The sequence below is a fragment of the Hyperolius riggenbachi genome, chromosome 1 (assembly GCF_040937935.1).
Source record: "Hyperolius riggenbachi isolate aHypRig1 chromosome 1, aHypRig1.pri, whole genome shotgun sequence".
Taxonomy (NCBI): Eukaryota; Metazoa; Chordata; class Amphibia; order Anura; family Hyperoliidae; genus Hyperolius; species Hyperolius riggenbachi.
In genome coordinates, this window is record NC_090646.1 from 191,077,546 (window position 1) to 191,105,402 (window position 27,857).

General features: G+C 44.6%; 1 protein-coding gene across 3 annotated transcripts in view; it reads right to left on the reverse strand.

The window, feature by feature from the left end:
- MMAA (metabolism of cobalamin associated A) overlaps positions 1 to 26,261 on the reverse strand; it is a 28,823-nt gene extending 2,562 nt beyond the window's left edge. Inside the window, exons 1-6 of one of the 3 annotated variants that reach the window (XM_068269805.1) lie at positions 26,161 to 26,261; positions 15,698 to 16,247; positions 11,789 to 11,911; positions 9,103 to 9,273; positions 3,607 to 3,692; positions 406 to 555 (exon numbers count right to left, since the gene is read on the reverse strand). In XM_068269805.1, the coding sequence (XP_068125906.1) occupies positions 406 to 555; positions 3,607 to 3,692; positions 9,103 to 9,273; positions 11,789 to 11,911; positions 15,698 to 16,106 (939 nt within the window). In that variant the 5' untranslated portion in view covers positions 16,107 to 16,247; positions 26,161 to 26,261. The other 2 variants (XM_068269823.1, XM_068269814.1) reach the window with 2 other exon arrangements.
- Between the last annotated feature and the right edge of the window lie 1,596 nt (positions 26,262 to 27,857).

A 27,857-nucleotide genomic window follows, 5' to 3' on the forward strand; every position in this document is an offset into this window, starting at 1 on the left:
TCACTGCGGTCCTAAAATGGTTAACAAAACTACTAATGATAACTATGTTTTCCAAAAATAAAAGTGAACCCAAGATGAGCCTTAACTATAAAAATAAACATATTACCTGAAAATTACTTTTTCACATAGGACCATGTAGGTTTGGGTCCGTCTTTTCCATTAATAAGATCATACTTAAAAACTGAAATTTGTGTTTACTTTTAAGATCGTTGTCTAATATTTCAATTTGTTTGATGACCTTAAACATGTGAGTGAGACAAACATGAAAAATAAATCAGGAAGTAGGCAAATACTTTTTCATAGCACTGTAAGTAATGCCCCTCCCTCATAAACTGCTAAACAATAAAAGCAATCTTGTACTTTCAATAAACAGCAACGCCAAATTCCACTGTAATCTTTGTTTACCTGAGGCTTCCAAATCTTAGAGCGTTTTCTGAGCAATTTCAAAGCGCTGACATATTCAGTTTGAATCTTTCTTGCAGGTATCAATAAATCTCCATCAGCCTTTGTTATGACAACCAGGTCTGCCATTTCTACTATGCCCCTTTTAATGCCCTGCAAGGACAGAGAACATAAAGGTATGATTATCCGCTCCACAGAAGTGTTGTGGGCTACAATGCAAATTCTTCGTTTTCTTTCATAATGCCAAAAGGACAGAAACATTAACAGTGTAAGATGCCCGTTTCTGCTATTTGTATCACGGTAGCCTCTCGTTTCCTCTCTATTCCTTTAGATCAGGGGTGACAAACTCAAATACAAAGTGGGTAAAAATTGAACACTGGGACCAAGTTGCAGGCCAACCTCAATGTCTAGTGGCCCTCCCTTATAAAGTTGCCTGGTGTCTAGTGATCCCCTCCCTCTCCTATGAAGTTCCCTGGTGTCTAGTGTCCCCCTCCCTCTCCTATACAGTTACCTGATGTCTAGAGGCCCCCTCCATCCCCTATACAGTTCCCTGGTGTCTGGCGCCCCTTCCTCCAAACAGTTCCCTGGTGTCTAGTAACTTTCCCCCTCCCTCATATAGCCTCCCTGGTGATCTATGGCTTCACCTCCATTATAGCTTCCTTGGTGGTCTAGAGTGGGGCAAACACAATGCAAAGTGGAGAAACCACTTGCGAACAAAATTTGATGGGCCAGAGTTTGACATAAATGCTTTAGATTGTAAGCTCACAAGGGTAGGGTTCTCTCCCTTTCGTTTCTTTTAACTGCTGTGTTTGGTTATTCACAATATATTAGTCACTGTTAACTGTATTGTATACCAATGTCTGTAGTATGGACCCATGTTAGTGCCATGGAAGATTAGGGAGCTATACAAATCAATATTAATAAGAACAATGAATGGTTTCAAAAAACCCTGCAGAGATTGTGGCAAATAGCTCACCTGTATGATGCTATGCCTTTCTTTCTCAGCTGTTTACAGAGGTGATTGGACTCAGATACCGAAAACATGTGGTAACTGAGTGTGTCTGCATATGATCAGATTAGGACCATCAACAGAAATATGGGAATCAGATATTCTTCTGGATGAGAAAACTCATAGGGTGTTCAGCTTACATCAATGCCCTGAGCAGCACTGGGATGGAGGATAAGAAGTGATCAAGCTAAAAAGGTGAGAATAGGCTCCTCCTTCATTCTACCCAAGATACATTTGTGGACTAAGGTTACAAGTTATTCCAGGAAACTAGTTTATTTTAGTTTCAGATGGCATAGAAATGGGTTAGAAACTTCAGGACTGTTTATTGCTTTCTTTGTCCCTATTGGGGAGATTTTTCCTCATTTCCTGTCCCTGGGACCTCCATGAACCGTTGTTGTTTTCATATATAATAAACTGGTACTTGTGAGGACAGAACAAGTTTTATTTGTTGACTCTGTCACCTAGATTTTCCCACTTCCTGTCCAGACAGGAAGTGATGGAAATTCTCACAGACAGGGACACAGAACAACATTGAAAGTCCAAAAGAGGCTTACACACATCCTTAAAAGTACAATGAAAACTTTTCTGGAACTGGGGTTGTACTATATCCCCCCTCCCCCCAAGCCACTCCCATCCCTATTGACAAGTTGCAACACAAGGGCTGAGGTAATCCCATCTAACCATACTTGTAGAAAGTAAGGAAAGCAGGTCATGAAAGAGGGCCACTGCAAGTAGAGGTGTTGATAGAAAAAGGCAACATGAGGCATACATTCTCCCTGTGCGTGCCGTACATACAAATAATGCAGCACCTGTTTCCAATCTGAGGAACATGCTTAGCTCCTCAGTGATTGTAACAGGAAGGCAGGGAGAGAGAGAATGATTTCAGGTAATCCAGATGAAGGGCTAAACCCACTCCATGATTTGCATACCCGTTTGTATAGCGTCTGTAACGTAAAGTGATTTAAGCCATCAGTTATGAACTAATGCCACATAAAACTTCCTGTGCACTGCAGGAAGCAGACAGAGGTGAATGTTAATGTAAATTACAAGCCTTCCAATCTAACTCACATGGAACATAAATGATTGCTCCCATATGGTCAGCCTTCTTGAGCAAAGCAGCTGATTTACATTCACTGGCTAACTGGATGGATAAATATTTAAAGAAGAGAAAAATCAGACAGGGATTGATAGAATTTGCTGCAGATTCATATAGCAGAGAGCGCTGGTAAAGGATTATGTAGTGTCATCTGTAGCACAGCATAGCACTGTGCAATGCTTGCCTGATAACACTGTATATAACGCTGCACATAACACACACGCGACCACTTACCTGAAAGCTAGGGAATAACATGGAAGAGGGAATGGAAGAGATTTATTTTCTCTCTGCATTAGTTAAAACGGATATCCAGCCTATAACACATATAGAGCAGATCCTCTTCTCTTGTAAAGTTATAATTACCTGCTGGGTGCTTTTGTTGTGAATCAGTCCCAGGGCTCCGTGTCTGCCGGCTTCAGGCGTGTAGCCCCGCCCCCCGAAAACACTGTCGTACTTTCTATCTCGTCTATCTTGACTAGAGAGATCGCCATGCCGTTTTTAAGTGGGGCGGGGCTACTGCGCGGATTCACAGCAGAAAGACCCAGCAGGTAGTTATAACTTTACAGGAGAAAATAATCTGTTCAATGTGTGCTATAGGCTGGATAGCCGCTTTAACTGTGTAACTAAACTCGTAAATTAAAAACTGTTGAATTGCTATCAAAGGACCACTATCACACCAAAATTTAAAAAATACAGTTAAAATACATGTGTACAAATATGTACACAATATACATTTGTCCCAGAGTAAAATCAGCTATACATTACTATTCTATGTTGCGGTCGCTTACAGTAATCAATAAAAGTCTGGCTGATTTTGGATTAGTCCATATCCTCATAGAGGTTTTTAAGGGTTTTCTTTGTTTTAAAAAACACTTATTGAATGGCATTTGCTCTGTCCAACTGCCAGAATAGTGTGCAGACAATATGGGAAACTAGCTGGCATTTTTTATACACCTTTTCCAGGTAGTGTTTTGTTTGTAAAGAATAAAGGAAATACTGAGAATACACCATGAGGAGATGGACTTCTCCAAAATATTTCGGATCTGTCATACATTTACTTCTGTGCTATGCCGATACTGAATACAAATAAAAAATGTACCTGCAACTCATCACCTCCTGCTGGCGGCAGTAACAACACAAACATGTCAACCATGTCAGCCACTGCAAATTCAGACTGTCCTACACCTGCAGAGTGACAAAGGGACGCCTGGTTACATTTCTCAGGAGTCCTGCAGCCCACCAGACATACAGCCTTTCCACTACACACAAGCACATATAACGCAATGTAAAGATTAATACGCTGAGATAAGAAAAACAAAAAATGCATTTAGAAAGAAGGAATGTGAAAATGGATGGAAAAGCAAGTGCAAGTTTGAAATTTTGCACAGAGTATTCTTTATCCATAATTACAAACTTTGCTGTAGTGGACACAATTTTCTGAGGCATGCTGCTAAAAAGTTGTTACTGATGTTACTATATGCATTTGCTACAATTAAGGAACACCAGAGTGTGTCACTGCTGAGTCATGTATTGTAGTCAGCTACAAAGTATCTGTGTTGTGCCATATTCTTCACTTCCCCAGAATGCTTGGCATTGCTGCAACTGCCCTATATCTGCTGGCAAACTGCACCTACACGACAGATTATCATAGAGCAGTGGTCCTCAAACTAAGGCCCGCAGGCCGAATGTGGCCCCCTAAGGCTTTCTTACCGGCCCCCCACACAGAAAATGTATTGCTTATAAATGCAGTCAGCTACATCTTTAAATATTGGTGGTCCACATATGGAATAGCAGTGCAGCACCCCCCATCCACATGGAAGCCAGAAAGCAGAAATTTTGCTGGTTTCCAATCAAATTCCACATCAGGTGACACTGCTGTCCAATTGGCTTGCAGATTGTCACCTGGGTATGCTTCACTGTCTGGTCCGCAAAGACTTCTACATCATTTTATGTTTACTCCGGCCCCCCAGCGGTCTGAAGTATGTTGACCCGGCCCTCAACCCAAAATGTTTGGGGACCCCTGTCATAGAGTAATATATGGGGAAAAGTTAAGAAAAACCATACAGGTTTCACATATTCATTGGGTCATTGATATTGCAATCGGCATAGATAGTTACAGTATAGTACTGCAATAGGTATTGCTTATTGTTTATACATTTACTAAATGAAGACCGGGCATTGCTCGGGTATGTACCGTATTTTGCGGAATATAAGACGCTCCAGGATATAAGACGCACCTAGATTTAGAAGGCAAAAATCAGGGGAAAAAAAAAAACAAAAACTAAACCTAGGTGTGTCTATGGTGCAGGGGTGTCTTATGGACCTTTAAACCCCCCAAAACTGTCTATCTAAGCTGAACTGCTCATCTACACTAAATCCTGCTACACTACACTTCACTTACCCCTGCTGCCCCCACCAACTACACTACACTACACGAACTAACACCTGCAGCCAACCCAGACTACACTGCACTTCACTAAGTAACCCCTGTAGAAACCCAAACTACACTACACTACTACACTACACTTCACTAACTAACCCCTGCAGCCAACCCAAACTACACTACACTAACTAAATCCTGCACCCAACACAAACTACACTACACTTTGCCCCTGCAGCATCTCACCTGATCCTGCTGCCGCGATCCTGTCCTTCTCCGCCTGACTGCCGCCTTCCAAGGGTCATCCGAGGGTCCCAGCTGTGGTCATCTGAGGGTCCCAGCCATCCCATCCAGAATCCCGGCTCTTCAGTGTCCCAGTCGCCAGATCGTCTTCACTGCAGACAGCAGTCATGCGGTAATCACGCGCTGCTGCCTCGCCGACATCCTCCATGGTAACGGCGTCCTCTTCCTAGTTACTGTGCCCCCTTCTGTGTGACGAGCAGCGCATGTGCGCCTGACGTCATGCGTGACCCTGGCGCACGTGCGCCTGAAGTCATGCGTGACCCCGGCGCACATGCGCCGCTCGTCACACAGAAGGGGGCACCGTAACTAGGAAGAGGACGCCGTTACCATGGAGGATGTCGGCGAGGCAGCAGCGCGTGATTACCGCATGGCTGCTGTCTGCAGTGAAGACGATCTGGCAACTGGGACACTGAAGAGCCGGGATTCTGGATGGGATGGCTGGTACCCTCAGATGACCACAGCTGGGACCCTCGGATGACCCTTGGATGGCGGCAGTCAGACGGAGGAGGACAGGATCGCGGCATCAGGAACCGGTAAGTATGTTTTGGGGCCCAAATACCGTACCTTTAGAATATAAGACGCACCCACTTTTCCCCCCTAGTTTTGGGGAAGAAAAAGTGCGTCTTATATTCCGAAAAATATTCGTTGTTGTTGGGTAGGGCCACTTTTTCTAACCTTGACACACAGTCATTCACTGACCAAGTTTGTGAACTTTGGGGTCCTTGGCATCACTAATGTGAGAATGGTAGCAGTGTATCAATCAAACAAATCTGATTGGCTGTTTGTGGCTCCATCCCCCTTTTCTAACCATCAAACTTATCTTCCCAGGTAGTAAGGGATCTGTATATAAAATTTTCTTGAAATTGGTGAAGGCGTTTTCGAGTGATGGCAGCAGGGGGCGTAACAATAGACCCTGCAGGGGATGCAGGCGCAGGGGGGCCCCGTCACCATAGGGGCCCCATCCTGAGAGACTGACAACTAAGGGAAAGAAAAAAAACTTTCTGACCTCTCTGTCTCTTTCTGATGACTACATCTGCCCAGCCACTGATAAGGAATCATACAAGTTTTGTTGACAAAGATTTGTAGATCGTCCCTATTCAGTGTGCAGGGGGAGGAGGCCCTATCCAAAGTTTTGCACAGGGGCCCAGTGGTTTCTAGTTACGCCCCTGGATGGCAGCACATATATACACACACACACGTCTGAAATATTGTGGCCACTAACAGACAATACATAAATTCAACCCAATTCCAGTAATATTAACTGAGTTTTCCATGGTCCATGCTAAGGCAAGATATCTTCTAGGTTCAGCCACTTCAGAAAAAAACTGGATTGATACTTGACAAATCTTAAGGTGGCCATACACTGATAGATTTGCAGCAGATTCGATCACTAGATAGATTTATGTCAGATGCCTGTCAAGTTGAATCTGACAGGAATCTATCTGATGTGTGCCACACACTAGGAACACATTTCCCATAGATTTCAGAGTGAAATCTATGGGAAATCGATCTAAATGCATTATTGGACCATTAGATCCAATGCAACTCTATGGGCCATCGACCTATATTTTACATCCTGTCAGATAGATCAAATCGATCGAAATTGACCGCAAATCAATCGAATTGGGAATTTGATAGAATCAATTTCCAATCGATCGATCAGTGTATGGGCCCCTTTACAGGTGAGGGAATTAAGTCAAATATAGTAAATCATAATGGCGGGTCCAGCAATCTCCCCATAATATGTTCCCTATGGTATTCAACTAGTTCTAGAATTTTGCACCTGTCTAATCCCATCTGTAAACAAATGATTTATTACCGGAAAGCCCTTCATTGCCTCAATAGTGTGGCCCAGCTTTTCAGTACTGAGACCCACCTTCCCACTGTCCCTGTACTGTGTCCCAGCTTCCCAGTGACCCTATAGCACCCCCCCCCCCCCCCATAAATGGGCCCCAACTTTCCAGTGCCCTCCTAGTGTGCCCCAACTTTCCAGTGCACCATTAGTGAGCCCCAGCATTCCAGAGCGCCATTAGTGTGCCCCAGCTTTCCAATGCACCAGGTGCCCCATCTTTCCAGTGCCCCTACAGTATGCCCCAGCAGCTTTACGGTGCCCCTATAGTGTGCCCCATCTTTCCAGTGCCCCTACACAGTGTGTCCCAGCTTTACGGTGCCCCTATAGTGTGTTCCAGCTTTCCAGTGACCCCAAAGTGTGTCCCAGCTTCTGAGTGCCCCTATAGTGTGCCCCATCTTTCCAGTGCCCCTATAGTGTGTCCCAGCTTTCCAGCGCCCCTATAGTGTGTCCCAGCTTTACGGTGCCCCCATAGTGTGTCCCATCTTTCCAGTGCCCCTACAGTGTCCCAGCTTTCCAGTGCCCCTATAGTGTATCCCAGCTTTACGGTGCCCCTACAGTGTGTTCCAGCTTTACGGTGCCCCTACAGTGTGTCCCAACTTTCCAGTGCCCCTACAGTGTCCCAGCTTTCCAGTGCCCCTATAGTGTGTCCCAGCTTTACGGTGCCCCTACACAGTGTGTTCCAGCTTTACGGTGCCCCTATAGTGTGTCCCAACTTTCCAGTGACCCCAAAGTGTGTCCCAGCTTCTGAGTGCCCCTATAGTGTGTCCCAGCTTCTGAGTGCCCCTATAATAAGTCCCAACTTCCCGGTGCTCATATAACCTCCTTAGCGGTTATCCCGAGTCCGGCTCGCGATGGAATTCCGCAGCTTAGAGCAGTAACCCCATGCCTGAGTGATTTATATGCAGGAGCTGCTGCAGATCTCTCTGTAGTATGTTTTTTTTAATTGTTTTTAGGGTCTAAAAGCTTGTGAAAAAAGTTGCATGGCTTTTAGAACCTAAATCTTGAAATAATCATAACGCCAGGAAGGATAATGTGCCCCAGCTTTGCAGTGCCCCTACAATGTGTCCCAGCTTTACACTGCCCCTGTAATGTGATCCAGCTTTCCAGTGCCCCCAAAGTGTGCCCCAGCTTCTGAGTGCCCCCAAAGTCTGTCCCAGCTTCCCAGTTCCCCCATAGTGTTTTTCAACCTCCGTGTATCCCCATAGTTTGACACAGCTTCCCAGTGTCTCTCACAACGTGTCTCAGCTTTCCAGATCCCCGGTAGAGTGTCCCAGCTTTTCCACTGCCCTAACATACAGTGTGCCCCAGGCTTTCCAATGTCCCTTCAGTATTCCAGTTTTCTAGCGCCCTCATAAGGTGTCCCAACTTCCCAGTGTCCAAGATGTAAGCGTTAGCTTTCTATTTCTCTCATGTGTCCCCAGCTCTGTAGCGACTTGGTAGTGCGGGGCTGCACTGACAAGGCCTAAGGCTGTAGTCTGACCTGTGATAGGGACCACACTAACAGGCACAAGGACTGAAGTGCAGTATGTCCACTGTCAGAGGCTGAGACTGAAGTTAAAGGGACTAGGACTGCAGTTTAACCAGTGATGGGCTGGAAATGAATTAACAGGATCCAGGACTACAGTGCAGGTTGAATAATGATGAACTGGGTGTAAAGAGGAGTCGCACTGATCAAGTGGAGGAGACTGGGAAATGCCACAAGGCACAGAGAGGGAGAGTCCTGAGGAACAAGAGGAGAGGTGCATGTACTGCCATAGGGGAGGGGAGTATTGGAGCAAGACCAGAGGGAAATGCCTCAGTACTATATACCCTCTACTATTTATCTCTGCTTTATAAATAGAACGGAATAGTGTTAAAAGAACAGTGGTGCTAAACTGTCTACATAAACACATGCTTATTAAATAAGCCTTTTAATGTACAGTAATATGATGGAATTTGATAAATGAAAGTTAATATCAAATATTATGTAAATCAAAGTATAATGCACAATTACTGAAGTGATGTATTGGCGTAAAGCATCTTATAGTCAAATAGCACAATCTTAAAAGTATTCATCTTACCTACAGTCTCAACAAGCACGATATTATAGCCGCCACTCTCACAGAGGAGAATAGCTTCATTAGTTGTCCTGGTGACTCCTCCCAGTGTCCCCCTAGTGGGAGACGGTCTAATGTAAGCATTCATATCTCTGGACAGCTCTTGCATGCGGGTTTTATCCCCGAGAAGGGAGCCTGAAATGAATCATTAAAACAAATGAACCACAGTGAAAAACCTGCAGCAAATGTGTAATGTACTCTGTAATCGTTATGTAATAAGCTGCAAACTTAGGGAATCGCTCCTACTTGCCTAATAAAAGTGATTTGCCACTTACCATCTCTGATCCCTCTGCTGTCAGTACTGCTGAGCTGAAGTGCTGTGCTGGCCCTATTCTATCAGTGCAAGCGACCATGCCCCCTGAGAAGACACCACTTCAACCCCTCCCATTTGTGCTCAGCCTGCTAGACTTGGAGCATGCCTTGCATAATGAGATCATTATTGCATGGGAATGCGCAAAAGGAGGAGGGGGCCAAGAATGAATCTGGTATTGATAGGATGCATGGCGAAGGAGGCAGAGGGAGGTGGGGGAATAGGCAATCTTTAAAGAGCTAGTTTATTTTAAATTTGTATAATAGTATAATTGCATTCATCAGCACAAGGCATGTGCCTGTACTTTTTGCAGCAGATATATTAAAAAGTACTTTGCTGGCTTGCTTCCTCAGCAAAAAAAAAAAACTGGTAACCTGACCCCAGCCACCTCCTCCCACTGCTGAGAGAAATGATCTCTTTGTTGCCAGTATTGCAGATACAATTCATCCCTTTCTCCCTGTTTAGGGCCTGAGCCCACTGACGCAGTTGTTTCTGCTTTTTAGTTACACAATTACAGTTATTTAGAGATGCTGAAAAGCGAACAGAAGCGGATGCAACTACATCAGTGGGCTCAGGCACTTAGGCCTCGTTCACATCTGAGGAGCGCAGATAGGCGTGCGATCCGAACGCAGCGCCATCTGTGCCGCTGCCCTGCTGATCCCATCTATTGACAGTGATGGGATCAGCTCTGCGCTTCCGGGCAAAATGCAGGCAGCAGTACGCAAGCGCTTCCCAGTGCATCGTACTGCTGCGCAGCGCAGTAGATGTGATCGGTAGAAGGGCAGTCTATGCCCTTCTGCCGTTCCTGAGTTTCAGCACATCATACGCGCTTCCATATCTGCACGGAAGCGCGTATGATGTGAACGAGGCCTTTGTGTGTAATAAGTGTTTAACCCTTTCCACACCCTCACAGCTATGTTTATAAAAGCCATGTGTACCTCCCATTGCCCCGATTTTCCTGAAATAAACCATTTTGCTCCTCTTATTTAGTGCTAGATTCTTGTACCCTTCCTAAACATACCCAATGTGTTAAAACTGCTACTCAGAAAGAGTTAATCTGTCAGCAGCAGAGGAACACAGTGGGTAGGGTCAGTTAATCTGCTCTGTGTTTACAGGAAAAGCCTAGCCGGTGCCCCCCTCCCAACTCCTCCCCGACTACCTCATGTGGGTGATGATGGTAAATGGGTAGGATTTTAGATAGTTTACAGACTGCTGTTTAGTCTAATCAAATGGCATGTGAGAAGCGCACAGGAAGACAGTTCTGCAAAACCCGCAAGTTAGGTAATAAAAAGATGCAAAAAACAGTGGGTTATGCAATTATACTGATGGATATAGAGATATAAATTTGTTGCTAGTAATTCACAATGATACATGGCATAGATATTCACATACCAAATAAATTGCAGCATCAGATTTAGAGGTACACATTCACTTTTGTACAACCAGCTTTGCAAGCTCTACAGAACAGTAGATCAATGAGATGCAAAAACTTCCAACTTGCAAAAAAAATTCAATGCAATTCTCTGCAGCTTGGAGTTGCACCCAATAAAGTCACCAGGCCGTGTATTTGATTGGCTCAGTTCCAGGCTGCAGAGACTCTGCACTACGGTATATGAGCATGCACGTCAGAATGATTTGCATCTCACTGACCATCTCTAGAAAACAGCTCTAATCAGTAGCAACTAGTACCATTCCAGGCACAGAACTAAAAAGACTGCTGCTCAAATGTTACCTATTTGTGAAATGAAAAATCTGGAGCTAAAAATCCAGTCTTGATATTTTGATGTAAGTACCAGTAGTAGCTGTGATCTTGTGATCTATTTCAGCCTTTGTGGGAAGAACTGCTATTGCTGCTGCTCAGAGTGCAAGGAGGACTGAACTCTCTGAGAAGACTGCAATTTATAGTACTGGCAGTCAGTCTGTGATGCAGCAAGTGTATGGGCCCTGACTATGTTCATATACTAAAAGCCTATAAGAGTGCTTTTTCGTAGGGAAAAAAAGTTATGAAAACGTGTGCCTGGAATAGGGTTTCAAGCATTACCTCATGTGTCATTGTTATAAGCAAACTACTAAGTTACAGGAAAGAATGCTGGATCTCTTCCCATAAATTGATTTATTTGGAACTCGCACTCTGTTGCAAATAAATGAGTTGTAGAATTCACTGCAGGTATTGTGGTTGACTACAATAAAAAGGAATACCAGGTGCACACCTTTACAGGAAATGTGTATCTGGCCTTCAGGATGACACATAAATGACACTATACGGAAGGGCAAAAACATTTTTATCGTATGTATGAACATGCTGAATACGAGCTGAACTTATTCTTCATAACAACTTACCCCCACTGGTGCTGGAGGAGGGGTCTACAGCTAGAACAGCCACCTTGTGCCCCTGGGCAGTAAGCATTTTCCCAAAATATTCTATAAATGTTGATTTTCCAGCTCCTGGGGGACCAGACAGCCCTATGCCAAGAAAGGTGGGAAGACAGAAAATAGCAGAAGTTAATAAATAAATTATAAATATCAGTAAGATCTGATAAATGACATGGGGCTCGATTCAGTAAACCGTGCTAAGTGTTAGCACGCCTGTGAAAAGCCCTATATCATGCCTGAAGTTAGTTTAGGCATGATAAATTCACATCTAAAGACTTTAGGCGTGATAACTAGGGTGCTAACTGGGTTAGCACCCTTTACTAAATTCACATCGCGTGCAGTCCCGCACGCAAAACTTTGCGCGCGCATCGCAAAAACAGCGCACCCGATGCGCCTATAAGGTCGCATTGGGTGCGACCTTAATGTCGCACCATGTGACGTTAAAGTCGCACGCAATGCGACCTTATAGGCGCATCAACGCACCGTTTTCGGCGCACCGCGATGCGACATTTCGCGCACACCGCGCTGTGGGCATGCAAAGTTTTCAGTGTGGGACTTTGCGCGCGATGTAAATTTAGTAAACGGTGCTGACCCAGTTAGCACCCTAGTTATCACGCCCAAAGTCTTTAGGCGTGCTAACTGGGTTAGCACCGTTTACTGAAACAAGCCCATGGAGTCCTTGACTCACGTCATGCTTGTGTTCTAAAATAATGTGTTTAAAATTAAAATTCTGCCAAATTTAAACAATAGATTGGCATTGAAACTGTAAACTGCATGCATAGTGCTGGCACTGATTACATTCTGTAGATCTGATTGATGTCACCTACTCATTATCTTCAGCTTTCCCTCCAGCCCAGATCAAACTGCAGTCCAGAGCGTATTGGGAAGCCCTGCAATGTCTGCCAAGCATCACTCCATACAGTGAGACGTATCTTTACAGAGTACCTATCTGTAGCTCTCAGGAGGGGTTTGTGTTTTGTTTTTTGAAGCCCGAGATGAAATTTAAATTTAATTTCTAGCAAATGAATAAAAAGATTCACAAACATTCCACATCAGAAGGCTGATGTTTAAGAGTAGGGGTTAAGCTGTCATTTGCAAGTCTCATAATTCTAGTGATCAATATCATGGCCTCAAGTGGTACATGTGCCTTAATGGTTGAATGTACAGAAACAATGTGACTCCATTCTGTAGCCTGTGTGCATGAAAGGCTCCACTGATTGTTCCAATGCAGGCTGTGAAATAAAACAACCTATTTGAAACCTGTAGCGTCAGTTTTCAGGTTCTATTGCATGTCATGTATGGTACGGTCACATCCTTACTTCAGAAGTCTGAGATTCTGTAATTAGGGTGTGAAAAGCCAGCATTGGTGTTCCAGCTTGGGTGGGATGTTTACCTGGATACTGGAGCTTCCTGTATACAAGTTCTTTACGTGTGAATCAGAATCCTCTTATTTACTCATATTTACGAGCATACTAATTGAGCCAACACTCAACATGTGCGTACTAAGTATGCATGATTAATATGTGTATATTTAATCAGCAGGACATGAAAATAAGAGAACTCAAGCAAGATAAATATTTGGTTGCGAATCCAAACTCGAATCCAAACCAGCAATACTGCAAACAGAATCTGTGAGAAGACTGCATAATTTAGTATAATATGATCATCAAGTGATCTTATTTGTGTGTATCTTTTTATCAATCCTCCTTTGTGTCAGGCGATAATACAGTCAAAAGGCTATCATAGAGCTCTAGGTAGTCCCTGGTTAATGAACGAGATAGGACTGTAGGTTCATTCTTAACCTGAAGTCATTCTCAAGTCGGAACACTGTGCCACCTCTGTCCCCTGTACCTCTTCTAGGCCTTTAGTTTCCCCCTCTGTTTCACCTTTGTTCCTCTGTGCCTTCAGTGACACTCTCGATGTCACCTCTGTTGCCCTATGCTATCACTTCTGTCCATCTGTTCTCTCAGCTGCCCTCTCTGTGGCACCTCTGCCTCCATTATGTCTCTCTGCCTCCACTGTGTCCCTCTGTACCACCTCTGCCCCCTGTGCCTCCTTCTGTCCTAGCGATGTTTGTAATGTGCTAATTTTGTTTATGCAAAATATTTGCAATTACAATTATACATCATTAATATTGAATTGATTTCACGTAGTCCATGCAAACTTCCAGAGAGTCCCAGCGCTAGATCACAGGTTTGCTTTAAAATGTATAAAATGTGTATGCAGAACTTGGAACGTACTATATAGTACAGTGTACCCGACCGCAGCAAAAATATTTTAGTTAAAAAAATAGTTTTTTCTTTGAATTTTCTTAAAATCGATTATCTAAAAAACAACAAGGTCTTTTTGAAAAAGTACTCCTCACAAGAGGTCACAGCAAGAGTTCCAGAGGAGAGGACTATAGGTATATCTCAACAAACTTCTGCCATATAAATAAAACTGGCAAATGACCAGCAAATTGCCTTCACATGTCCCCAGGTGTCAATGGCTTTCCTCCTCACGTCATCAAAACACCCTTTGTGCAGAACACGACATCACATGGGTAACTGTGCAATATCCACAGCACTGGTGGGAGATGCAGACTAATTAGGTCATTCAGCGGGTGCATCCCTAAGCGCTTATGCAGGGGAGGGTTGTATCTGTGTTTCACCAAACCAGTGGTTATGATACCTCCTGCAAGCTTTTCTAAATGCCCACACTTTACAAAAGCTGAGCCCACACTTTACAGCTTAAAACTGCAAAAGTGATTATTTCTCAGTAAGCTATACAAGCACACTGCTCAGCTATCTACTGAGGAGTAAGTTCTGTCCTACAGAAAGGAGTGCAAACAGGGGCGAGCCACAAGCACCTGCAGTAGTATGTAACCATAGTGACTGGGCACATTTGTCTTGTACACGAATACACAAAAATAATTTGCAAAGTCTGGCTGAGAAAATGTCATACTTGGGATCAATATTCAATCGATAAAATGATCAAACATCGGTCAAAAGGTTCTTCATTTTTAACATTTTTTCCCTAGATTCTATGTTTCTATCGAATGAATGTCTCATCTATTAAAATATTAAATAGCGTGTACCTTTAAGGCAACCTGAACCGAGTACATTTTTAAAAAAATAAATAAACACATGTTGCTGTCAGTTATAACTGAAAGTACAACTGATGTGCAAGGTAATGTCCATGTTTCCCTATGGCTCAAGTGGGCAATATTTCAGTTTAACAGTGTGCTGACACAGAAGCTGTTATGGGGTCATTTTTTTAAAATGGAGGACTGAGAATTCCATTGATCACAGTGGACAGGAGGGAGTCGGGAGAGTTGAAAGAGTAGAGTAGAAAGGGATTGATGAATAGACTATGCGGGAGGTAAGTATGACGTGCGTATGTTTATTTTGACTTTAAATTTTCAGTTCAGGTTCCCTTTAAAGCCCCATCTACACGATACGATTCTTTGTACGATTCGATTACGATTCTATTTAGGATCCGATTAAATCCGACATGTCCGATCAGGATTCGATTCAACTCAATTTGATTTGCCATTGTTTGTTGATTGATTGTTGGTTGATTGATTGTTACTGAATCAAATCGAATCCCGATCACACATGTCAGATTTAATTGGATCGTAAATAGAATCGTATTTGAATCGTACAAAGAATTGTATTGTGTAGATTGGGCTTAAGACAGAACCAGCATGACCTTTGACAAACCATCTTTAGAAAAGATAGAAGAAGCTTTGTACATGATAACAATCTTACAGTAAACTGATTGAGGAAAGTGCAGGATGGTAGGATGAAAAACAGAACATCCATTTCAATGAAACTAAAAGCTGAACATTAGCATATGAATGAACTGGACATTGTAAACAGGGAATTCAACACTGACCCACTCTAAATGCTAGAGGTTTTCCGCTATTTAAGCGCTCCTGCTCTCGATGATGAGATAGTACCTTCTGAAGCAGCACTTGAGCGATCTGCCTCTTCCTCATATTTGTAGACTCCACTAGTGTTATGGCTTCTGCCAAGCAAGCTCGATGTCCTTTTATCAAACCCTCATAAATATGATTTAACCGTCTTTCTTCCTTTTCTGCTAAGGGCTCTGCTTCCTGTTGAGTCAGGGCTGAGAGGCATAGGTTCCTCTGGTTGCCAGGCCTGGAATATGGCATCCTGGATGTAGAGCAGTAATCTCGGGACGTGTGCATGGCTGTTACTAGCATCATGGCATTTCTGTGCACAACAGCAGAAAACGTCCATGCAGCATTCCTTAGTTGGCAAACAGTGACTGCTTGCATCATGCCAACTGGGACACCGAGCAATTCAAATCATGAGGAGACAGTAACACATCAAAAGCCAAAAGAGATCGTCTCTGGTAAATTCTAGGCAGACAAGACTGTCAATGGCTTCTTCAAAAGGGTACAAATGTTGGATATGAATTCCTGAAAGAAAGCAAGGATTTGAAATTACTTTCATAATGACTGAAATTAGACATATGTTTAAAAGTCTAAGAAATATTATGATATATTTGTTTTATTTCTATATACTAAGCATAAGAGCAATGTGCAAGGAACAATAACGGCGGGAAATAACTCTCTGAGAGTGCTAGTGCTATTACACAGAACCAATTGCCAGAAAGATGCTATTGTGGGAATCCCGAGAAAAATTCAGTTTCATGCTGGATAAAGACAGGGAGGGTTAAAGGGTAACGACACTTTTATTTTAGCTTTAAATGAAGTGAGGAAAGATTAAAACCACTGTCAGGTTTCTATTTAGTCTTCAGGTTGGAGACATTTCCAGTCACTTCCTGTTTCACAGGTCACAGTCATCAAGAATAGGAAGTGAGTGAATTACTTCTACAGACAGCAAAACAAACCTTATAAGCGGTATAACTACTTCTCTACATCGATAAATGAATATATTAATGTCTCTGACACTGACAATATTCTCTAATTTCCGGCAAAACAGTGGAAAGAATATATTTAATGGGGATGCAGAGAGCAAAACAAATCGTTTACAAATTGTAAACAACCCTCACTCTATCCAAAGCAAAAAAAAAAAAAAAGTTTCAGTTCAGATTTGTATGGCTCTTTTGCCTCTGGAGAAATTTCAGCTACTTGTTAAATTCCTGTTCTCAGTGACTGAAGTCCATCGTACAGGAAATCTCCCCAGCAAAGTCTTATGGTACCCATACACGGTACAATAAAAACGTTCGATTTACCCGTTTTTTTCGACCAAAACGATCGAATCGATGGAAAATGAAATTAATCTTTTTTTTCAATCAAGAAAAACGAACAATGATCCCTTTTTTTCTATAAAAATCCAATCAGACGGAATAATCAAACTAAATTAACTAAAATATGTAATCGAAAAAAAAATTAAAAATTGTACCATGCATGGGCACCTTTAGACCGTAGCTAAAATCAGATTGTGAATTTTATAAATTGGTAATTTGGCGCAAAAAGAAAAAAAAAAGGAATATTTACACACGGTTTACCTTAAGTGGGTGGGGGTAGCGTTAGAAAACGCTTTTGCTTGCAGAATGTGACAAGTATGCTTTCCAAAAACACAATTTGAATTTTGTGTTCCCTGTCAAGAAGCTGAACCTGGCAGGGAGCCATTGTTAATGTGTGCCTCATTCATGTTATCATGATCCATTCATTTTCTGTATTTTGTTGCATGACTTTTTGGTGCTTATGTATTAGGCCAATGACCAAGTGTCTGCTCTCTATTTCCCCAGCAGAAAAGTCACTTGCGTAGACTGGCCGCGACTGGAGGAAGTAGCAGGACCCGATACCGGAGATGCAGACAGTGGAGGACGGCGGCGTGGGAGCAATCTGTGCGGATGGGGCTGGAGGAAGCTCCAGGTATGTATAAATCTTTTATTAATATTGATCACTTGTTTCCTTTAAATATAGGTTTTAATTGATTCAAGAATCATCCTGTCCTTATTCACTTTACACAGCAACCCAACTTTTTAGACACTGAAATAAAAAAAGACTCCAGGGACAGGAAGCAGGAAGAATCTCTCCACTGGGGACATAGACAACAATGAAAACTTCCAAAATGTAAAGTGACACTGAAGCAAAAAAAAACAAAAAAAAAAACTTATGATATAATGAATTGTATGTGTAGTACAGATAATTAATAGAACATTAGTAGCAAAGAAAAGAGTCATTTTTATGTTCAGTTATATAGCTTTTTTTATATAACATTGCATCATTCTGTCATATTTGCAATTACAAACCACACACTGTATTTTAAACTATGACACAGAGCAGAGCTAATGACCCTTTGAACTCCCCTGCAGTACAACCTTATCTGAAGCTGCCTCTCACTGTTTCTTTGATGTATAAGTGATTCAGAAAATAGGACTGTCTCTCAGAGAAACTCTTTGCATAGATAACAATTGAAGTTTCTTAAATCTTCCTGTATTGGTAACAATATGAGACTGTTCTTTGCAACTAATGTTCTATTTCTTAGCTGTACTACACATACAATTCATTATAAGTTTATTTTCACTTCAGATTCCCTTTAAAGTGATCCCGAGCCGAACCTCTGAATCAAAATAAGATGTTTACCTGAAGAGAAAGAAAAAGAGAGAACACCAAGAGCCCAATATAGTGTAGTATGGACTAATAAGGTATAATTGATAGAGTAATATTATTAATTTAATACTCACAAACCAGGGTTACCAAGTAGGCAACCACTGTCAAAGCAGGTGGGGAGATTGTCCTGACCCCACTCAGGATTAAAAAGTCGCTCTCTGTAGTTGAAGAAGGAAGGGTACAACCCTCCACCAAGGGTGGACTTGATGTAGATAATAGGATAACAGAGGCGCCAATAGGATAAAAAACACTAAAAGATCTTAAAAACCCATCTTGGTAATAGAGGAGGCAGTGGTGGACTCACCCCCTCCAAGCAGAACACACGACTGTGGATTTTCAGTCAAAACAATTTTATTGGATACTCCAAATAAAGTGCAACGCGTTTCACGGGATACAAACCCGCTTCATCAGGCAATAACAGATAGGAGTAAACAGCATCTGCCAGTATCATCAACACTGAGGCGCTCTGCACTTTATTTGGAGTATCCAATAAAATTGTTTTGACTGAAAATCCACAGTCGTGTGTTCTGCTTGGAGGGGGTGAGTCCACCACTGCCTCCTCTATTACCAAGATGGGTTTTTAAGTTCTTTTAGTGTTTTTTATCCTATTGGCGCCTCTGTTATCCTATTATCTGAAGAGAAAGAAGACTAAGGATCCTACTGAGGCTTCCCTCGGTACGTCCCCCGTCGCAGAGCGCGGCTCCCCTCCAGATGGGGGCCATGCTTTGCCTCTTTTACAAGCGCAGCTGTGCATGCGCAGTAAGCTCGAGCCGATCAAGTACGAGCATCTCCATGCTATTGCGCGTGTGCAGCCGCGCTTGTAATAGAGGCGGAGCGTGGCCCCCATCAGAAGGGTAGTCGCACTTGGCGGGCTCGCGCAGCCACAGTACAGGAAGAGAAGCTGCATGGCCCTGATATGAATAGCAAAAATGCCTTGTCTCTAATCTTCTGAGGGCTGCGCTGAGCGACAAGGGACATCAGAGACTCCAGTCCTTGGGCATTCACGATCTCGCCCTGTCCTGGCTTTCATCCTACCTCTCCAACCGCTCCTTCACGACCGCCTTCAATGAGTCCTCGTCCACTCCCAACCACCTCTCGGTGGGAGTCCCCCAAGGTTCGGTCCTTGGCCCCCTACTGTTCACCCTATACACATCCTCCATTGGCAAGGTTATCTCCTCCATGGGTTTTAACTATCATCTGTATGCAGATGACACCCAGGTCTACCTCCACACCCCTGACATATCCACCACTACCATGGACAAGGTCTCCTCCTGCCTATCAGCCATCTCCTCCTGAATGTCCGCTAGGTTCCTGAAACTAAATCTAGACAAAACGTAATTTATGATCTTCCCACAACGGCCATGCACGAACCTTCCAGATGTGCATGTCACTGTTAACCACACTACCATTCGCCCTACCTCTCAAGCCCGCTGTCTGGGTGTCACTCTGGACTCCGCACTCTCCTTCACTTCCCACATCCAAAACCTCACAAAGTCCTGCAACTTCCACCTTTGTAACATCTGTAAGATTCGCCCTTTCCTGACCTCTGCCACCACCAAACTCCTCATCCATGCCCTCATAATTTCCCGCCTTGACTACTGCAATGTCTGGTCTCCCTATGACCTGAACAGCCCCACTACAGTCCATCATGAATGAGGCAGCCAGAATTATCCACTGCTCCCATCGCTCCACCACGGCAGATCCCCTCCTAGAATCCCTCCACTGGCTTCCTATCCAGTCCAGAATCAGATTCAAGATACTGTGTCTGACCTACAAATCTGTCCACAAAACCTGTCCAACCTACATTTCCGATCTTACTCAGAAGTACACACCTAGCCGCTCACTCCACTCTTCCAATGAACTTCGCCTAACCGCCCCCCGCATCACCCAGTCCCATGCACGCCTCCAGGACTTCTCAAGAGCTGCTCCAACACTATGGAACTCCCTACCTCCACCCATTAGGGCAGCCCCCTCCTTCAACATCTTCAAGAAAACCCTCAAAACTCACCTTTTCACTCTGGCCTACTACCCCTCACAAGTGTTCTAAACATACAGCTGAACTCTGGTCCCCTACCATTCGTGTCCTTACCTCTCCCTCTAGATTGTAAGCCTTTGGGCAGGTTCCTCCTCCTTTTGCGTCCTACCTGATCATGCACCTCCATTACTGTGAACCCATGCTATGCATCTGAGTGAAGCTAACTTGCCTAATCTCCATGCTCCATCCAGTGACTGACTAAGCATTACCTGGTACTCATACTGTGCTGTGTGATCTGGTTTTCTTGTATTCCCGTATTGTCATATTGCTGTATGTCACCCCTAAATATTGTCTGTAACCTAAATTAATGTCCAGCGCTGCGTAATATGTTGGCGCTTTATAAATTCAATAAATAATAATAATAATAATCAGAGTACCAAGGGAAGCCTCAATGGGATCCTGAGGCTTCCCTCTCTTTAGGTAAGTAACTTTGGCTCAGATACACTTTAAGGTGCCCATACGCACATTGATTTTTCCATTCGATTCCCAGCTGATTTCAATCGGATTGGAATCAATTCCTTTAAATGTATAAATCGATGAAATTTCAAACGATTTTGACAAAAAAAAAAATCAAATGAAAGAATAGATCAAGCAGGATGGAAAATCTAGGTCGATCGGGGCCAGGGCAGGAACGGTGGCACATCAACAGCACATAGTGTTGCACTACATGGACCAGAGCAACACTACAGCTCCGTACCGGAATCTATTACATTGATGTGGTGTGTGTGGTGGCAATCATTGATTGTTTTGAAAAACTGGTGACGTCTGTATGGCCAGCTTTATCTATTCCACCCAACTAATGTTGGGAATACACGGTTTGTTTCTGCCATGCGTTTCTCCCCTCGATCGTTTTTGCCGCTCGATTCTGCAGTCGATTCTCTTATCTTCCACTCGTTTTTCTTATCTTTTTTCCATTCACTTCTAGCAGAAATCGAGCGGTGAAGGAATCGAAAGGGAGATCGGACATGTCGGAAATTATCTATCGAACCATCTAATCACCTATAAAACGAACTGTGTATTCCCAGCATAAAGGTAGACTAGAAAACAGCGTTCAGTGTCTGTATGGATTACATCAGAATGGGACACCATGTATGGAACAGATGAACTCTATCTAGTGTTGCCAACCTTTCAAATTTTTTTTACTGACAAACGTCTGAAAATTTACTGACAAAGGATCTTTTTCACTGACACCTCATCCTGCGCCGCGCGTAGCACGCTGCGCCCAAAAATGGGCGTGTCCATGCACCGGAACATGGGCGTGATCATGGGTGGAGCCAAATATACATGAACTTAGAAGTGGTGTATGTGGGCCTGCCCAGCAAAATGTTAGATGAAGTAAACAATGGCTGAAGATGCAGATGACAAGCCACGGCTGGAGAGCTTGATTCCAAAAAACATGTCTGTTTACACAGACAGCAACACCGCACACACCACACACACCACATTCACTGCAAACACCACCCACACCACAAATACCACACACACACCGCAAATTCCAGACACATCACACCCCACCGCACAAACTGCTCACACCACACACCCACCGTAAATATCACACATGCACACAACTCCATATCAACAGGCAGCACCGCAACACACACACACACACACATACACACACACACACAATGCAAACCACAAATACCACACACTGCAAACCACACACACACACACACACACACACACACACACACACACACACACACACACACACACACACACACACCACAAATACCACACGCTGCAAACCACAAATACCGCACACGCTGCAAACCACAAATACCGCACATGCTGCAAACACCACACACACTGTAAACCACAAATACCACACACACACACAGACTGCAAAGTACAAATAACACACACACATACTGCAAAGTAAAAATACCACACACACTGCAAACCACACATGCTGCTAACACCATACACACACTGCAAACACCACACAGACACTGCAAACCACACACTGCAAACCACAAATACCACACACTGCAAACACCACACACACCGCACACGCTGCAAACCACAAATACCGCACACGCTGCAAACCACAAATACCGCACATGCTGCAAACACCACACACACTGTAAACCACAAATACCACACACACACACAGACTGCAAAGTACAAATAACACACACACATACTGCAAACCACACATGCTGCAAACACCATACACACACACACACACACTGCAAACACCACACACGCTGCAAACCACACACACACACACACACACACACACACACACACACACACACACACACACACACTGCAAACCACAAATACCACACACACCGCACACGCTGCAAACCACAAATACCGCACACGCTGCAAACCACAAATACCGCACATGCTGCAAACACCACACACACTGTAAACCACAAATACCACACACACACACAGACTGCAAAGTACAAATAACACACACACATACTGCAAACCACACATGCTGCAAACACCATACACACACACACACACACACTGCAAACACCACACACGCTGCAAACCACACACACACACACACACACACACACACACACACACACACACACACACACACACACACACACACACACACACACACTGCAAACACCACACACACCGCACACGCTGCAAACCACAAATACCGCACACGCTGCAAACACCACACACACTGTAAACCACAAATACCACACACACACACACAGACTGCAAAGTACAAATAACACACACACACACACAAACACACACACACTGCAAAGTACAAATACCACACACACTGCAAACCACACATGCTGCAAACACCATACACACACACACACTGCAAACACCACACAGACACTGCAAACCACACACACACACACACACACACACTGCAAACACCACACACACTGCAAACCACAAATACTGCACACGCTGCAAACCACAAATACCGCACATGCTGCAAACACCACACACACTGTAAACCACAAATACCACACACACACACAGACTGCAAAGTACAAATAACACACACACATACTGCAAACCACACATGCTGCAAACACCATACACACACACACACACTGCAAACACCACACACGCTGCAAACCACACACACACACACACACACACACACACACACACACACACACTGCAAACCACAAATACCACACACACTGCAAACACCACACACACCGCACACGCTGCAAACCACAAATACCGCACACGCTGCAAACCACAAATACCGCACACGCTGCAAACACCACACACACTGTAAACCACAAATACCACACACACACACAGACTGCAAAGTACAAATAACACACACACACACACACACACACACACACACACACACACACACACACACACTGCAAAGTACAAATACCACACACACTGCAAACCACACATGCTGCAAACACCATACACACACACACACTGCAAACCACAAATACCACACCGCACAAACTGCTCACACAACACACCGAATGCACACACCGTTAATACCACACATGCACACAGCTCCATTTCAATATCAATGTGCGTTCACACAGGCAGCACCACACACACACACACCCCATCCCCTCCACCCCCCCCCTCCCCCCCTTCTTGACGAACTAAGCAGCAATAACATTGTTCAGAAGGCAATTTGCAAAAAGTATTATTTTTACTGAGAGGAAGAAGTCCAGCAGCACATTATTGTGGCTGTAGACTTTTTTTTTGTAGCGCCACATCCAGTGCAGGAGGGTTGTGTGTCTGAGCTAAATAGTGAGCTAAATAGAGTATAAAGCCAGGGGATTGTATGAGTGCAGGAGGATAGTGGAGGAGGGGGGCGTGTACAGGGAAGCCAGCACACAGTGCTAATCACTCCACTGAGACTCCATGCTGTGAAGTCTTATCTCACCTCCTCTCAGCAAGGAAAGCCTGGGACGCTGAGTGCCACAGTTATGCTGGATCCACACGGTGCGTTCGCACACTCGATTTCCTGCTCGATTCCCGTCGATTCGTTTATTTCCAACATGTCCGATTTGGATTTCGATGGATCGTTAGGTCGATTTGCATGCAAAGTATGCCAAATCGACCTAACGATCCATCGAAATCCAAATCGGACATGTTGGAAATAAACGAATCGACAGGAATCAAGCGGGAAATCGAGTGCGCAAACGCACCGTGTGGATCCAGCATAAAGGTGGCCATACACTGGTCGATTTCCCATCAGATTCGACCAAAAGATAGATCCCTCTCTGATCGAATCTGATCAGAGAGGGATCGTATGGCCACCTACTGCAAACAGATTGTGAATCGATTTTAGCCTGAAACCGATCACAATCTGTGGAGCTACCGCTGCTGCCACCCCCCCCCCCCCCCTGCATACATTACCGTTACTGTTTCCGGCCGGCGCAAGTACCCGCTGTCACCGCTGTCTTCTTCTCCGCCTGGTCCCGGCATCTTCTCCGCATCGGCTCCCGGCTGGCATCCGCGTATAACTTTCTGTCACTCCAGTGACAGCGGAAGTTCAAATAGAGCGCCCTCTATTTGTACTTCTACTGTCACTGCAGTGACACAGGAAGTTATGCCGGTGTAATGTCTGATTGCGCTGCCCGGAAGCTCCCTTCCACACTGAGTAGCACGCATGCTCAGTGTGAAGGTAATTATGCTGCTGATGGTAAAATAATAAATATCTCCGCTTCCACACATCATACACTCGTCAAATTTTCAGGGTAGGGAGAGGATCCCCCGAACAACCTCTATGCCAAATTGCAGCCCCCGAGCCCTGCTGGTTCAGGAGATAGATTAGAGAAACCTATCTCGGGAACCAGTGGGTCTTGGGGGCTGCAATTTGGCATAGAGGTAATTGGGGGGTTTCCCTCCCTACCCTGAAAATTTGGGGAGTGTAGGATGTTTAGAAGCAGAGATATTTAGTATTTTACCATCAGCAGCATCATTCTATAGGAAATGTGGCCGCACAGTCTCCTACTGCGCATGCGGGGCAGCGCAAATCCAAAGGCAGCGTAATCAGACACAACACCGGGATGCGGAAGCTGATGCGGAGAAGATGCCAGCTGGGCGGTGACAGCGGGGACTCGCGCCGGCGGAGCAGGTAATGTATACCCGCTGTATTGCATCAGTCGTCAGGCATTCGAACGCCGCTCCCGACCCACCGGTGACCGAGAAATATTTTCCGCACGGATGGATCGACGGGAACGATGGATTTCGGACGGAAATCCATCGTTCTGTCAGCGGTGTGCGCAGCGATTTCACGGCTGTTTCGATCACTGTGATCGAAACGGCCGTATTTCAGCGGGAAAATCGTTAGGTGTATGGGCCCCTTAAAGCTGTCATTACTTAGCCTGGACGATCTGGCCATAGCTTTCCACATCCTGTGCCTCAGATATCCATGCACTGCTGCTTGAATGCTGTCACCCCAGGGCTTCTGTCCCTGCAGCTGAGCGCCGCCATATTATTGTAGCCCCGCAGATAAAACAACGTCCTCTGATTGGTCCACAGCTCAGGATCATAGCAAAAAGTCATGCAGCAGCTGGCAGCCCCGCCCCCGGTCAGAGCACACACACAGATTAATTACGGACACCGCAGTGAGGCTTACGGACTTTACGGGCAGACAAAATTAGCACGGTTGGCAACACTGAACTAACCAAATCTACTGATCACGTCTACTTTTGCACCGGCCGTTACATTCATCCTGTTGATACGCGCTAATTACCCCGTCTATCTTCCATTATCTATTACCTGCTCCTACATGAGAAGCCGCCTGTGTCCTCTGGCTTCCTGTGATGTCATGCCACCTCCCAGTGCAAGGGGGCGCTCCCTGCCCGGCCAGCTGCTGGGAACTGTAGTCGGAGACGCGCGAATTCTGCTCCATTCTCTATCGCTACTGACCAAGCTTAGAACTACACTTCCCATGAAGCCATAGCGCGCAAGGGGCTGGTGTGGAATGAGAATACAGACTCCAGCTAGTTGACTGACTCCTATAAGAAATGGAAGCGGCGTCTGATATCTGTTCTGTTCTCAGTTCACTGAATACTATTTCCTGGACAGAGATGGCGACATACATTGGGTTAGGCCCCGCCCCCTGACCCCTGATAGGACAGTTCACATATAAATTCTCAGAATCCCCCCCCCCTGGCCATTCTCTTTTTCTGTCCTCGAATGGACAGTTCGCATTCCTTTTTGTTTCCTTTTTAAAAATTTTATTGTGAGCGCCTTTTTTGGGGGGTAGCTTACCTCCAGCCGGGCGTACAGCGCGGGTTCAGCCTCTCCCGCTTGTTGCGTGCATTGCGGCCTCTAAAAGGGGCCTATAGATGCGGGGTTCCCTCCCTCCCCTTCGCAGCTCTTATGCCTAAAAGTCGGAAGGCATAAGAGCATAGACCCTGCTGCTTCCGCGTTCCAAGGCTTCCGACGCCATCTTCCCGCGAGTCTTGGGGCGGGAGGATGATCTGATTGGTGGATGCATCTTCTTCCGGATTCCGGATGTTTAAAAGGACGCCGGCGCGGGCAATGGTGGAAGCGGTGGTCAGCTAATCAGCGTCGGCAGCAGCATCTCTCCACGACCTTTTGCGGGTGCAGTACTCACTGCGGAATCGCTTAGGTTGCTGGTTCCAAAAGGAATTCTTTCAGTACCCATCAGGAGGAGCAGGTATTTGGATCTCCACGGAAATAGGTAATATCTTCCTTATCGGTTGACTGCTGCTTGCTGATATTTGCAATGTCTATTTTTAGATGGAAGGACATAGGAAATCACAGTCTTCTCACCGTGAAAGGTATCAGAGTGATCAATGATCACTCTACTATCCTTTTTAGATACATACTCACTTGAGGTGCATCCAGTATTCATAGCAGCACGGGTCTATAGGGTATATAAAAGAGTGCATTCTCCCTTCCTAAAATATTAAAAAAAAAAAAAAAAAACACGGATTTTTTTAGTGGAACATACTCCTTTTCTTTTATGTCTCCACAGTCCGCGGGGAAGGGAGAAGGGACGAGCGGTGTCTAAAAGTCACCAGTCCTCCGGGGGAGCCCATACCCGGTCACGCTCAGGATCCAGGGAAGGGCAATCTGCTCAGCATTCCTCCCATGATGCAAGCTCATCCAGAAGGAAAACCCCTGAGAGACGGGAGAGATCACATGACAGAAGACAATCGCCTAAAAGGCGTTCATCTAAAAGACAATCTCCTTCTAGGAAGTCTCGGGAAAGATATTATTCTAGCAGGGATTATAGGTCTGGCAGGAGCAGATCTCCAAGGCATAGACATGATTCCAGAGACCGCAGGTCTCCTAGGAGAAGATACTCCCCTGATTATTACGCATATCCTTCTTATAGGAAGCCATACAGCCCTCCTAGGAGAGTTAATTCCCCCAATACAATTAATATAGAGTCGCAAAGATATTCACAGCCGGGAAAATCTCTTTGCTGGTCCTGTGCGCAA